This window comes from Serinus canaria, chromosome 2 (genome assembly GCF_022539315.1).
Source record: "Serinus canaria isolate serCan28SL12 chromosome 2, serCan2020, whole genome shotgun sequence".
In the NCBI taxonomy this organism is placed as follows: domain Eukaryota; kingdom Metazoa; phylum Chordata; class Aves; order Passeriformes; family Fringillidae; genus Serinus; species Serinus canaria.
In genome coordinates this window covers 112,485,591-112,499,834 of record NC_066315.1, presented here as the reverse complement: position 1 = coordinate 112,499,834, position 14,244 = coordinate 112,485,591, and the positions used below count along the sequence as shown (strand labels likewise).

The following is a 14,244-nucleotide window of genomic DNA, read 5'->3' as shown; positions in this document are numbered from 1 at the left end:
TCCCGCCGCCCTCCCGCGTCGCCTCCCCGCCACTGGCCCGTGTCCCGCCGGCCGCCCCGCAGCCCGGTGCATGTGCGGCAACAACATGTCGGCTCCTCTGCCTGCCATCGTCCCGGCCGCCAGGAAGGCGACGGCAGCCGTGAGTGGGGCGGGGGCGCGGGCAGGGAGCGCCGCCGCCCCGCTTTGTTAGCGCGGCGGCCGCGGGCGGGCGGGGGGCGAGGCGCGGCCGCGGTTGAGGGGGATTGCGGGCGGCCCGGGCGGGTGTCTCCCGTTCTTTCCCCTTCCCTTCCAGAGGCGGGCCCGGCTCGGCACCTGGAAGGTCAGCGGTGCCCGCGGGGAGCGGCCTCTGATGGCGGCGGGGCCGGGGAGGGGAAGTGAGCGAAGCGGAGTTTTCTTGGGAGAAAGTGGTGCCGCGCTCCGAACCGTGCCTGACCTTGGGTGGGCGCCTGGGGCTCGTGGGCGAGGTGCGTGTGCTTGTTCAGCGATCCTAAACCTCTGCCTTTGTTGTCTTTTTTTGTGTTGCTGTTTTATTTCCCTCAGGTCATTTTTCTTCACGGATTAGGAGATACCGGGTGTGTATTCTGATCTATTGCATACTCAGTAGCTATTATACTTTCAGATATGACCTGCATATTTTAAACACGTGAGCAGTTAAAATTTACTTAAGCTTCTTATTTTGCCCATTACTGAATGCAACGGCCAACAGCAGATAAAACTTCACGTGTCCTGCAATGATGGTGACAACTATTTAATTAAAATTTTCCACCAAGTCCTTGAAAACTTTACTCACTTACCTAATTTGGTCTGAATGCGATCTCTCTTTTGTTCCTGAGACAAACTTTATAGAAAAGGAAGTCTGTGGTTTTCTGATCATTTGCTTTCCTGAGAGTGGGTTTCTGGTTATTCCTGTGTTTGTCTAAATTTAGAGTTTTTTATTCCAGATTTGTGGATTGTTGGTTTGCCAATAGCTGCTGTTAATCCGTGGTTTCTTCATCAATATGTCATACTTACACTAAAATCCACACCTCTTTGATCTATATGGCAAACTCCAAAGTAGTCCTAATGTCTACAGATTTTTGTCTCTAAAATATGATCTTCAGACTCCAAAAAAAAAGCCCCCCCAAAAAAATGTGTAATGCCCTGTTGCCTTGTTCCTGTTATTTCCATGTTCGAGTGTAGGGAATTTCTAGGAGGCATTCTAGCTCTGGTGTAATGTTTCCTTTTGAAGCTTGTGTGTGCCCAGAAATAAGCATGCATTCATTAAAGCCATTGAATTAACAAGTTAAGAGAGTGTTGAAGCCTTTTTAGTGGAAGACTTTAAAGGAATTGGCACTTGGATACTGAAAATAAGTAGCATGAATGCTTTGTCTATTGTGCTCCCTTGTGGCCAAAATTACATAACATTTTTGAAGACCTTTTTTTTTTTCTTTTTTACCTAGAACTTGAATGTTGCTTCTAGGTTGAAACTTGCTATGTTATTTTTTCCAAAGTACTAACTAAAATTAGCTGTCAGAATTAAAACTTGCATAACCTGGTCATTTAGTAAGTAAGAAACTAGTCAAGCCCATGCACTTGGCAGTATTCTACAAGTGGAGGTTTTTGTTCTGATTTGTTGTGCTGACACAACACCTTGTTTGCATTGCCCCTCTTCCTTTCTGCTGGTAGGAGGCAGCTGAGGCAGCAGTACTGCCTGCATCTTGGCACCAAATGTTCAGCAAGTGATTGCAGAATCTTTTGAGCTTTTGGAATTTGAGTCCTTGCAAATTGGCTTAGTGTTTGTTTTGGCAGGGGGTAAAAAATAGAGACTTTCTCTTTAACCTAAATTGTATTCCCTAGACAAGATGGCATTTCCATTTCAGTGTCAGAGCTAGTGCACAGCCTCAATCTTGCAAATGCAGTGAGCACACTGGAACATCTGCATTTGACAAGACATGACACCTCTGTGGAAATACAGTGATTTAGGTGTATTTCTTCTTGTCTGCTGCAGATTAGATAGACTGCCTTTGACATACGGTTGCTTGTGGGTTTTTTAAGTAAAAGCTGTAGGAGTGACCCAAAAAAATTATCTGAAGCAAACCTATTAACATTTTTATAACTTCCCCCAGTTTAAACTGACCTGTTCCACTTCATATGAATTTCTAAATTGATCACTTCCATTTACCAGCTGCATTTTTCTTACTCTGGAAAGTGTTTAGCAAAGGTTACATGCTTTTTCTGTCTTAGCTTCAGTATAAATGGCACTTAAAGATTGGTACATACTTGTCAAAATCTGAACAAATTGTGCCATATAGAGAATTGTTCTAAGGAGTCTGCATTAGTATGTACACAATGTTGCATTTCAAATTTGTCAACTTCATAATTGGCTAAAAAATGTCCCTAAATTCTTATGTAACTATTTTTTTCTCAGTGGTATTTCTCCTTTAGACTCTTACTCAACTCAATGTGATACTACAAATATTATGCAAATCATATTTCCTGCAATTTGTTAATAATATATCTAAAAGTACTGGTAGGAAGTAGTCTGAGATACTACAGTCAGTGCTTCGAATGTCTGTGTGTTGGAAATGCCTTCAACTTCAGGTAGCATACATTAATTAACTTTTCAGGATGGTATTAAAACTAAACCAATCGTGCTTTTATGGCTGGTCTGCTGTTGGTCTGATTAGTTCAACTGTATCACTGACGAATTTGTTAAAGGTGTTCTTTGCTTAGAACCAAATTTCCAGTATCTAATTTAGTGGGTGAGTTAGGAATACTAAATGATGAGAAAAACCAGGAAATACAGGTGCTATTGAGTGTTCTGGAAAGCCAGGTGCAGGCATGTGCAGTGGCTGTACATGGGTTCAGATTTGGGTCAAGGTCAGTTCCTGTCTAGATGAGGCCTGGAGTGAGTCTTGACCTTACGCCCTCCAGTGTTCTGGTTTGGAGGAAGCTCATTAACTCACCTGCTGTGCAGATCTTGTTTTGTTATGGACATTCATATACAGTATCTGCTTGAGATTAAAAAGCTACTGCAATCTGGGGTGTTGTTCAGGACTGCCTGAATCCAAGAGCATTCAAGCTGAGGTGGAATTAATAGGGCTGATTGATTGGGTTGGATCCATGTGGAGTTAGCTTAGGTGTCAGTTTGCTACTGTTCCACATCAAGAATGTGGTTCACAGAATGCCAAGTTGGCTGTCAGAGAAGCTGTCTTAGCTCTGCAGAAGCAGCAAAGCAGCCTCTGTGCTGCCTGGAAGCAGGATACCCATGTGCATCTGTTGTGGCACATGAATTAATAAAGCCAGACAGTTACAGAGTGGGCTTTGCCTGGAGCCAAAGTGATATTTCTGTAGCTGCACCACAACTATGGCAGCCAAATTAGATCAAGTCTTCCTGACTATATATATTCCACAAGCATTCAAGGGCTGAACAGACCTAAGTTTAGCACTACATTCATAGTATACTGTGGTTGATGTAAATATTTTCTAAAAGTGTGTTTATATTGATCTAATTCAGCATGTTTCATACTTGGTCTGTGCTGATGCACCAGCTCAGAAATAAGAGCTAAGCCAAAACCTAAAAGCAGTTGAATATGTGTTTGTTAACAGGCACGGATGGTCAGAAGCACTTGCTGGTATCAAAAGCCCCCATGTGAAATACATTTGCCCGCACGCGTAAGTTTGTAACTTTCTTGTTTTACCTTTTTCTGTAGAGACATCATCTGTTAAGACACTTGTGCAGATGTCAGAGAGACACCTCAGAAGTGAGATGGTATCCGGCTATCTCTGCATTTTGTTTTTTTTATATAGAAGTCTATTCTAAAATAGTGTTGATGCTATTAAATGTTTTTTGTTTTCAGGAAATTCTGTGTGACTTACTTTGGGGTAAAACTGCATTTTTATTTGTACTTTGGTTCTGGTACTTATTCAGACTGGAACATATTTGGAAAGTCTTAGGTACAAAGTTATATTATTTTGAATTTTTTCACAGTGGCTTGAGTTGTTTGTTGGTATCTTCCCCCCCAACAATCTTTTGTCAAAACCAATTTTATTGTGGAATAATTTTTTAAGATTTTACTTACCATTACACATAATTTACATTAGCCAGCTGTACTTAAACTTGGGTGTGTGTATAGCAGATTGAAACTTGCTATAGGTTACAAAGAAATTTAAAGATTGACAGGATATTGATATTTTCAGCAAATAACGTGATTTGAGCGGTTTTTGTGTGCAATTTGAGAAGTGAAATACTTCTAAGCATGGTCAGGCACCAGTACATAAGGCAATAAATACTATTGACTTGGTAGTAGAAAAACTAATAAAGTATAATCTTAATTTATTTTAACACAAAATTCTGATTGTCTCTTGCTCAAGTGGTCTTGGCAGACATGGAGCAGAGATGATAGGGAGAGAAGGAAGCAATGTTTTGGTGTATTACTGAGCTGTGGTTTGTTTATTTATTTATTTTACCACATGTCCCAGCTTTGCTGAACCATTCAAAAGGGGCTTAGCAATATCTACTGTTTTCTTTGCTTGCCCTTTGTCTTCTTTTAGTCCTTCCCTGCAGAACTTATACTGCTCAGTTTATAGATTAAAACTCAAGCCAGGTTTGATCCATGGCATGATCCCCTGAAGCTGTCTTGCTGTGGCTGAAGAGATGGCACACAGCAGCACAGGGCTGGGAAGGAGTCCAGCAGTGAGGGCAGGCACTGCCTAAGCAGATTCAGCTGATGACAGAAGCATGCACGGCCAGGCTCCACCATGTGCTGCTTTTGGCTGCTTCCTGGTGATGCTGCTGTATAAGGTGCTTTAATCTGCTGAATTTATGAATGGAACTGTGATAAATAATTCCTAATTACAAATAAGTAAATGATATATGTATATTAAAATACGTTTTATGAGATGCATGCACTCGCACACATGAACATTTAAAGCAGCATTGCTTGCTTTCCATAGAGAGTGGTAATTCAACCCTGAATATTAAATGTGTTTGGGCTGGCTTGTTTCAAGAGAGTTTCTTCAACAGATGCCGCAAAACAGCTAATGTTAATTACTGCCTAAAAGTAAAACAGAGGATATGCAATTTCATGATATAACTGCAGCTGCATTATTGAATTTCAGTGTATATCTTATGTCAGGAGTGTTCATTCTCATTTCTAGGCCAGTTATGCCTGTTTCTTTGAACATGAACATGTCTATGCCATCATGGTAAGTATTTGTCCAAATGCAGATAGTTCTAATCAAATTATATCTGGGGCTATGAACTCATTTTTCTTAACTTAAAATCATGAACGACCTGAGTATCTGATTTTAATCACATGCAAGTGTAAACCTTTTTACTTTAGATCTTTTCTTATAAAGGTACAGAACTAAAAGGGCTGTCATGAGTGCACTCAAATTATCATTTTGTATCTGTGGTAGTGATTATTCCTCAGGACTAGTTTATATATCTTAGAACAAAACCCCATTTTATTCTACAGGTATGGTCTGTAGTATGCATTGCGTCTGAATTCCTAGTCAGTAGAAGTAGAGACTTGGAATGGAAATATTGCTACTAGTGAGTAGTATTTGGTGGGTCAGTAGGATATGTAGAAACTGTTTTTTAGAACATCCATTCTGAATAGAGAACCAGAAGAATATGGTATATTTCAATGATCTTAAATCAATCTTCAGTTTTATTGGATTTTGGGCTTTCCACCCCCAAGTGACTTGTGTTTGTTTTTCTTCTATTTCTTCAAACCATATTTTAATATCTGTGTCCAGCAAAATTCCTGCTAATGTTTTTTGAGCAAATATCAAAACTGTGCTGCTTAATCTGCAGTAAGTTACAGAAGATGTCAAAACTAAGAATAGCCTTGTTGAGTAAATCTAGTCTTTTAAGCCACATTCACAGATTGTGCACTGTTTCTTGTTATCTATGGGTAGTTGGTAATAAACAATATAACAGCTAACATTTTTGTCTGGAAAACATCCAGATTTCATTATTTGTGTATTAAGGAAGTGGAATGGATGCTCTAATGAATAATGCTCTCGTTGATGTTTTTGTAAGGTTTGATATCATTGGACTTTCTCCAGATTCACAGGAAGATGAAGCTGGAATCAAGCAGGCAGCGGAGAATGGTATACTTAGGAGTATTTTTATGTCTTAAAAGTACTTCCAGGTGTTCTTGAAAATGAAGTATCAATTTGAAACAGGTTTTCTAAAGCCAATACGTTTTTAAGGAAAAAAATATATGTAAAGGGTATTATCACTGACCAAATTTAGCTACATTAATTGTTTATTGTATGCTTGTTTTTTAACTTTATTAGTAAGTAGAGTAATTCATACTCTGAAATATGGGAACAAGTTTAGGGTTTTTTTAAGGAGCTTTTGGGTAGTGCAGCAGGTCAGAGCAGTTGAGTTGTTTTACTTGGAAGAAGATGCCATCTTCCCAACACTGGCTCTTTTGCAAAACCTATTTGCATGTTTTTCTCTTTGGAAATGATTCAGTGGCACTGATATTTCTGACTGTGCTCTAGATCTTCTGGTACTTTTAATGTATAGCAGCCTAGATTTTCCTTTCACTAGCTTTCTCTTGATGCCAGGAAGAAGGCATTTTTAATCTTCTGGACTTGCTAGAGAATGGAGTGGATTTTAACAGCTGGCCTTTCTTTATGTTGCAGTTAAAGCACTGATAGATCAAGAAGTAAGAAACGGAATTCCTTCTAATAGAATTATTCTGGGAGGTTTTTCTCAGGTAAGGTATGGTTGGAAAGAACCATTGTCTTTTTTCTAGGGAAGTAACCTAGCTTTATTAACCTCAGAAACCCAGACACTTAAATTGAAATCAGCTGATGTTAGATGCCTCTAAAATTTTAATGTACCAATTTTCCTTTGCTTAAAGAAATGAAGGTTTTTGATTTTATGCAAATAATTAATGTTCGCTGGAAAATGAACATACATGTGTAAAAAAAGTACTAAAATAAATAGTCTGTTTAAAATCTTTATGCACATAACCTACATAGTTTTGCTTGAAACTTTTGGTCCTATTTTTAATCGAATTTGGTAGATATTTGGTGGTCTGGATTTATTTGGGAAATCTTTTCCTTTACATTTGTAAGGCATCTGTGGTATGTAGGTTAGTTGATTGATTGGGCCATACATCAACTCCCCCCAGTCTGCATGCAAATGAATTAAATATTAAAGTATTGATAATACTGTTGTGATAAAATGATTACAGTGATAAAGTGTTGTAAGTAATAGTCTTTGGTTTTGGGGGTTTTTTTGACAACTGTTAGTTACAGTAAATTTGCTGGCTTACTTCTTAATTGACCACATGGACATGGAAGGGAGGAGAAAAAGCAAAACAAACATTGTACATAAATACTGGTTTTAGTTGTTGGCTCTAAAGAAGAATAGATTGCAATAGGAAAAGGCTTTTAAAGGAGAAATCAGGGATTTGAAGCAAACATTAAAAAGAACTTTACTGTCATTTTTCTAATAATACTTATATCTCTCTATTTTAGGGAGGTGCTTTATCATTGTATACAGCTCTTACAACACATCAGAAATTAGCAGGTGTCATAGCCCTCAGCTGCTGGCTTCCTCTACGGACTTCTTTTCCTCAGGTATTTGTTTCTTTCCTGAGATGATTTGCACTTAGGGAATGAGTATCTCTGAAGATTGAATCTTGTGCAAGAATTAGTGGTCATCAGTATTACTAGATGATGAGTGTTGTTTGATAATTTAGAAGTTTTTAAAATAGGACCTTAAAATTTTAGATTTTAAGTAAGGAAAATGAAGAAACACTCAGTAGCTATTTTTGCTTAAAATGACACTACTAGAAAATTTAAAGGATGTAATGTGATGGTGTTCGCAGGAGTCCCAGGATGAGGGAAGAGACAAGAAAGTTGACTCCATGTTTCAGAAGGCCTTATTTATTATTTTATGATATATATAATATTAAAAACCATACTAAAAGAATAAAAGAAAGGATTTTGGCAGAAGGCTAGCTAAGAATAGAAAAAGAATGAATAACAAAGGCTTGTCTCTGACCGAGACAGTCTGGACAGCTGGTCTGTGATTGGCTATTAATTAAAAACAACCACATGATCCAGCTGTGGTTGGACCACAGATCCAGCTGCTGCATTCCACAGAAGCAGATAATCATTAACAGATAAGCAGATAACCACCAATCACAGATCCAGCTGTTGCATTCCACAGCAGCAGATAATCATTGTTTTCATTTTGTTTTTGAGGCCTCTCAGTTTCTCAGGAGGAAAAATCCTAAGGAAAGGATTTTTCTGGTGACAGATATAACAAATTTTTCTTGAAGGTTAATTTTCTGCCTGCCATTTGTTCCATTGCAAGGCACTCTCTTATTATAGACTGGGCATTTGAGCAAAGTTTCAGGTTTTTTACTTGGCCAGAAATTATGACTTTCTGTTACAAAACTTTTTGTCAAAATTTTATTTGCAGGTCTTTGAGCTTAATGTCTTGTCAGGTACAGAGCTTACTTCATAAGGAGCTGCTTGCAGACTATATGTTGTACTATTTCCCCTCAGAATTCAATTTGCTTGTCATGCCACAGGGTATAGTGCCATGGGGTTGTTTTATTTCAGAGGTGTAAGCCTTATCTCCACTTAGTGTCTCTTTGTCCTCTTCTCCTGTCTAATTCCACCCCTCCCAGGGCCCTATCAGTGGTGTCAACAAGGATATTGCTGTTCTTCAGTGCCACGGGGACTGTGACCCTCTGGTTCCTGTAATGTTTGGTTCCCTCACTGTTGAGAAGCTGAAGACTATGATAAATCCAGCCAATGTAACTTTCAAGACTTACTCTGGCATGATGCATAGTTCATCTCTTGAGGTAATTTTCTAAATACACCCCATTTTAGCTGGTTATAGTTAATTATTTTTCCTTCAAAACGAATATTTATAGGCTTTTTGTAGGGGGGTTAGTTTTTGTTTGTTCTGCTAGTTTTGGTTTTGTTTCTTTTTTTATTTTTTTAATAAGTGCTTCATGCTACTTATTTTGGTGAGTTACTGAATTCTGGGCTAAAAAGCATCCAAAGCAGAAGTTTGTATGACAGGTGAGAAATTCCTTGTAAGATTGTATTTTGGGGACCAGGTGACTTGGTCTAGAAAATGCTCTTTTTCCCAAATTTTGATTATTTGCTTAGTGAAAAAACTAATTATAATTAAAAGACCAATTCTCATAGCATAAATCCAAGATAGTGTTTTGGAGAGAAGAATCCTGGTAGTTCTGAGGAGGGAGACATCAAATGAGTAGAGAGGGAGGTCTGACACTATGGAAGAGGCAGCCTCAGAACCTGTGTTTATGGTTCTGGCTCAGCAGACAGCTGAGCTGATGTAATAACTTCCTGCTGCCCGAAAGGGGTGGACTCCCTCTGCTCCTGACCTTGTGACCCTCACTTCCTCCTTGTACCGACTCTGGGGCAGATCAGAAACTTCCTTGAATCATTTGAATTTGCTAAAATGGCAAAAAGCTGCAGTCTTCAGTGTTTGCACCATAGGGAGCTGAGCACTAGAACTCACGCAAAGTGATGGGAGCAAGAACTCAGAGGAGGCAAAGAACAGATTTACCATTTGCCAGCAGCAGTAACATTGTTAATTTAGATTGTTGCATCTTGTGGGAACTGTAACTTTGAACAACCTCTTTGTAACATTTACAGAGTAGTATTGCATGTAGCCTATAATATTGCTGAGCTGTTACACAAATATATTTGTAATGTGTTCTTTCTTACAACAGTGACTTAATAAAAAAAACCACCATGGGTTAGTTTCTCAGTCTTGTTTGCTGCATTTCTTTTCCTTAAGGAAGGAAGCATGCTGAAAATGAAACTGAATGGTTAGGAGGAGGAGTTGCTGGCTTTCCATGCTGCTGCTAACTTGTAAAAGTTTTAAGTATACAGGAAGCTATGGCCTTAGCTACACAGTCAACCTGGTGCTATCAAGTTCACTTAATATGTAGCTTGCCTGTTCAGCTCCAGAGGAAGAGAAAAAGTAGTCTTTGCACTTTTTTCTTGTATTTTAGCCTCTGCTAAGTATATATCAGCCCTGTGAAGTTATCAGCCTTGACTTGTGTGCAGATTGGTAATTAAGTAACTGATTGCTCAATATTCCTAGCCCATCTGCTCATTATAACTTAAATGTTAAAGCATGAATTAGAGTAGCTGATTACATAGTAGTAGAGGACTTCAACTAATACATCCTTTTATCTTTAAACAGGAAATGATGGATGTAAAACAGTTCATAGACAAACATCTACCTCCCGTAGACTGAACTGATCTGTGAGAAGCTTTCTATATAAATACACCAGCATCAACTGTGGTAGAGTGTTAAATCTTTTCATATGCCTGATAGGAAACATTATTTCTATACCTGCAGTGTTACTACTGTGTTGCAAATTTACACTTACAATGAAGATTAAATAATGCACATGTACAAGAAATTATAATCTTTTTAGTATTTTTCACCCAGTGCTGGGAACGATGTGAATGAGGGAACTAGGTAACTGATAGAATGTAACTGTTTTAAGATGGCTGATTTTTTTTTCTTGATTGCAGAATTTCAAACTATTTGTACAAGTAATAAAGAACTAAATTTAAGTGAGCATCATAGATGTGACCAGTTTAGTTTTACTTGAAATGTGATTTGTTCTTAAAACTCATTGAAAACTTGTGACATTTCTTTTATGTAATGGATACATAAAGAACACAACATAAAACACAGTGGGCATAAAGTACAGAACATGTAATGTAGTGGGCATATGATGATAGAATAAATGCTACTAGGGGTAAAGCTTAAGGATTATATGTTAATTGTTTAACAGATAAGGAGGGTTATTCTATAATGGCTAGAAGTCAGCAAAGGTATTTCTTATATTTAAACCACCTCAATTTTAAAATGTTCATATAGATAAATACTGTGGAAATTTTAAAGGGACTCATTCCTTATTAGACTGTTGTTTGTCTTATTGTCTTTTTTCTTTTAAACTCATTGCAAATGTTGACTTGGAACAGAATTCTGAAAAAGTGCATAGGATTAATTTGAGTTTTGTTAAAAAAAAATCTTGTTTTCATACTGAATATTCATCTGATGCTTTAGTTGTAGTTTTCATTTGTTTATGTATTTCACATGAACAACTACAGAATATTGTTTTGACTTTTTTTCTCTGTGCTTTGGAGAAAATAACTGAAAATAGTGCAGCTGTGTAGTTCTGTGTATTGTTGAATTCTCATCTGCAACACATACTTATTTGAATTTTTTTTTGCTAGAAATATAAGTGCAATTGGGATATAATTTAGCTAAATTTTAAAGTGATACTTTTAGATAATACCATATAATACCTTCTCAAATTACATGTTGAGACTTGATTTTTTTTTCTGAATAGGAACAAAGCATTTTCTTTTAAAATCTGTCCTTCTACATTTCCCCAGAACAGTATAGCATAGGAATATGAAGACCAATCCTGGGAAAAAAGGAGTAAATTTACAAGATAGATACAGAATGTTTCTTCTTTCAGAACCTTAAGATTGTAGAATGCACTGGTTTACAGAAGTTGATGCACACTCAGTAGCTTTTTTTCAGTTCAGAGCCATAATTTACTGCTGGGAGCAGCTGTTCTGTGGCATTCAGAGGCTGTCACCACATTAGAAATGTTTAAATCAATGCACTACATTTTTACTACATCATTTGCTGCAAACCAATGTTCTATCCTGTAATATGCTTACAGTCAAAGAATATTTCTATTTTGGATGTATCTGTCATGTCAACACTGTGTTTCACACCTGAATTTAAGGTACTTTTCCTCTCCTGGGGGTCTCCTTACAGTGTATGTGGATTTACATCAGGTATCTGCCAGTACAAATACATACCTGAAGAATTGCACTTTTATATCTCTCCTCTAACATTGCTGCTGCCAGAGATCTGACCTGTTTACCTAGTCTGAGCAACCAGTTTTCAGTGCTTTTTTTTTTTCTTCATGTTGCACTTCATTTTTAGGAAGCTGCTTCTTTTCTAATCCAGTTTCTCTGGATTATTCAACATCTCTTAATATGTAAAATTGAAAAAGAGTTTTTCCTAAATGGTAATGAAACAGTGTTAGATATTCCATCTGTGTAGTTAAGAGGGCATTTTTATTAACTTTGAAGTTTAATTAGTAATTTCTCTCAGTCGCTCTCTTCTATAGATCTGCCAATTTGTCTTTCAGTTAATTTAGTTCACAGAAGAAACCATAATATTCTTACTGTAGTTGTGCCAAAGTTCTCTTGAGAAAACATTATGTCCTAGCTTGGAGTCATTCCCAAATTGCATTAGCTGATTTTGCAATTCTACTAAATTGCAGTCTTGGTAAGCAAACTATATGTTATTTCTCCTTGTTTTTTAGATTTCTTTTCATTCCCCTGTTGTCTAAATAATTCCCTGAGCATTGGTGTATTTCCAAAGTTCTTGCACAAGCTTCTAATTTTTCCTTCATTGTTTTCATGTTCTGTTTGTAGATTTGTTGATAACTCTGGTTATCTATCTTAACTTCTAATTGACTGTGTGGTCATTTCACATATTTTTCCTTCTGCAAGAATTAGTTTTGAAAAGTATTTCTAAAATGTTAAAATGAGATCTGCCCTAGCTTCCTTCTGTGTTAGCTCCATAGCACTTTCTTCAAGTTGGTGAACTGTGTTTACAGTTTGTGATCATATTCTAGTACTTAGACACTCTAATCCAAGTCAGCTTCAGCTGTCACTGTCATGATACTTTCAGATGTTTTTCTGGAAATGCTTTTTATGTGTTAACTTTGTTCAAACTTTGAGTTATCATAACAAGACTCTTTTTCATATTGTTGTTTCACTGCTTGCTATATCTACAAAGAGCTGTGTTACCAAAGTCAGTATAAGTAAATTTTTGACTTTGAATTTCTGTATTCTGGGAAGAATACTCGTCTTTATTTTTTATTCAGGAGTGTATGTTTATACTGTGGTTGGGAGTTCTTAAAGAGCCCAGAAGCTAGAGGAAACTTCAAGTCTGTGTGTCCTCCCATATTGCACTGTATATGTTGAGCTCATGTCTTTTGTAATTTCCCAGCTGGTTTGAAAGCCTTCTGTATGATCTTGCAGCTGAACATCTTCACTACCTGAAGTGATTTGATGCTGGGATTGTTGTTATAATGCATGTATTTGAGGCTGGATAATAGCTCAGTCTGATGGGGGAGTTTTCATAGTATTCTTTTAAAATGGAGAAATTGGACTGTCAGTGTTCTAAATATGAATGTCCTATCCTCTTAAACTACAATTTGAAACTTTCCAATAATGTCTATTCTTTGTCATGTTAGACTTTCCACCAAAGGAGATGATGTCTATCAAACCTGTGAAAACATTGATAAGAAAATACCTTGCTTGCAGATCAGTTTGTTTCAATGGGTATCTAACTCCTTAATGTGTTCTTAATTTCAAAATGGTACTTAAATTGTACTCTCAGAAGTCTGACTTCTTGTTGGAATATATTGCCCACTTTTGAATAAATATGTTGAATTGTATACTATAACCTAAATTTTCCAGGTATTCTTGAGGTAAAACTTTACTGGGGTCTGTACTATGGTGAGGGCTGTATGATTTGGTCTCTGTATAATTACAACACAGTAGATTGGTAAAAGTACTGTACACTGTAACTGGTATTAGAACTGTTAATTAAAACATGTTCTCTCTAGTGGAGTATACTGCACTTCATTGAAATCATTTGGATGCATCTTTTATGTAGAGGTCTTTTTGTGTTGATGGATATGACTGAGGGCAAACTGTAAGATGTTAATGAAGCCATATGTAAAAGGCCTGTCTCTTAAATTTTACAAACAAATACTGAACACTTATTCCTTGTGTTAAGAATTATAAGCCATTTATATTTACTATAAACATCTAAAATGTAATTTATTTTACTAATTTTATTTCTGATAAGAAATCTTAGCTTTGGAAATTATTTCTGTACTAGGGAAAATGTAAAAGCTTTCAATTTTTAATCATTGTGAAATAAATTTCAATTGGTATTTGGGCAAGTACTAAAGATTTTTTCCATACTTACCTGAAGGAAGTTGAGCTTTTACTCAACAGTGCTGTGAAACAGGCACTCTAGAGGCTCCTTGAAAATGTATTGTATGGTACATAAGAACAATGATGTGTAGTTACTAAAAAGAAAAATCACTTACCAAGTTAATCTTTGCTACTTGTTTGAAAGAATCCTAAGTATGATTGGGTGGTGGTTTTCAAATTCTGGGT

The 14,244-nt window shown here is 37.0% G+C and overlaps 1 protein-coding gene across 2 annotated transcripts; it reads left to right on the top strand.

Annotated features, from left to right (window-relative positions):
- LYPLA1 (lysophospholipase 1) lies at positions 1–13,681 on the top strand. 2 transcript variants are annotated; one of them, XM_009085317.4, is made up of 9 exons: positions 1–139; positions 541–572; positions 3,589–3,654; positions 5,140–5,187; positions 6,029–6,099; positions 6,643–6,716; positions 7,486–7,587; positions 8,649–8,825; positions 10,208–13,681. In XM_009085317.4, exons 1-9 carry the CDS (start codon positions 71–73, stop codon positions 10,259–10,261), a joined length of 693 nt encoding a protein of 230 aa, XP_009083565.2. In that variant the 5' UTR covers positions 1–70; the 3' UTR covers positions 10,262–13,681. The 2 variants fall into 2 exon arrangements, with proteins under 2 accessions (XP_009083565.2, XP_018765673.1); XM_018910128.3 differs by lacking the exons at positions 1–139; positions 541–572 and adding an exon at positions 240–464.
- Positions 13,682–14,244: the final 563 nt, after the last annotated feature.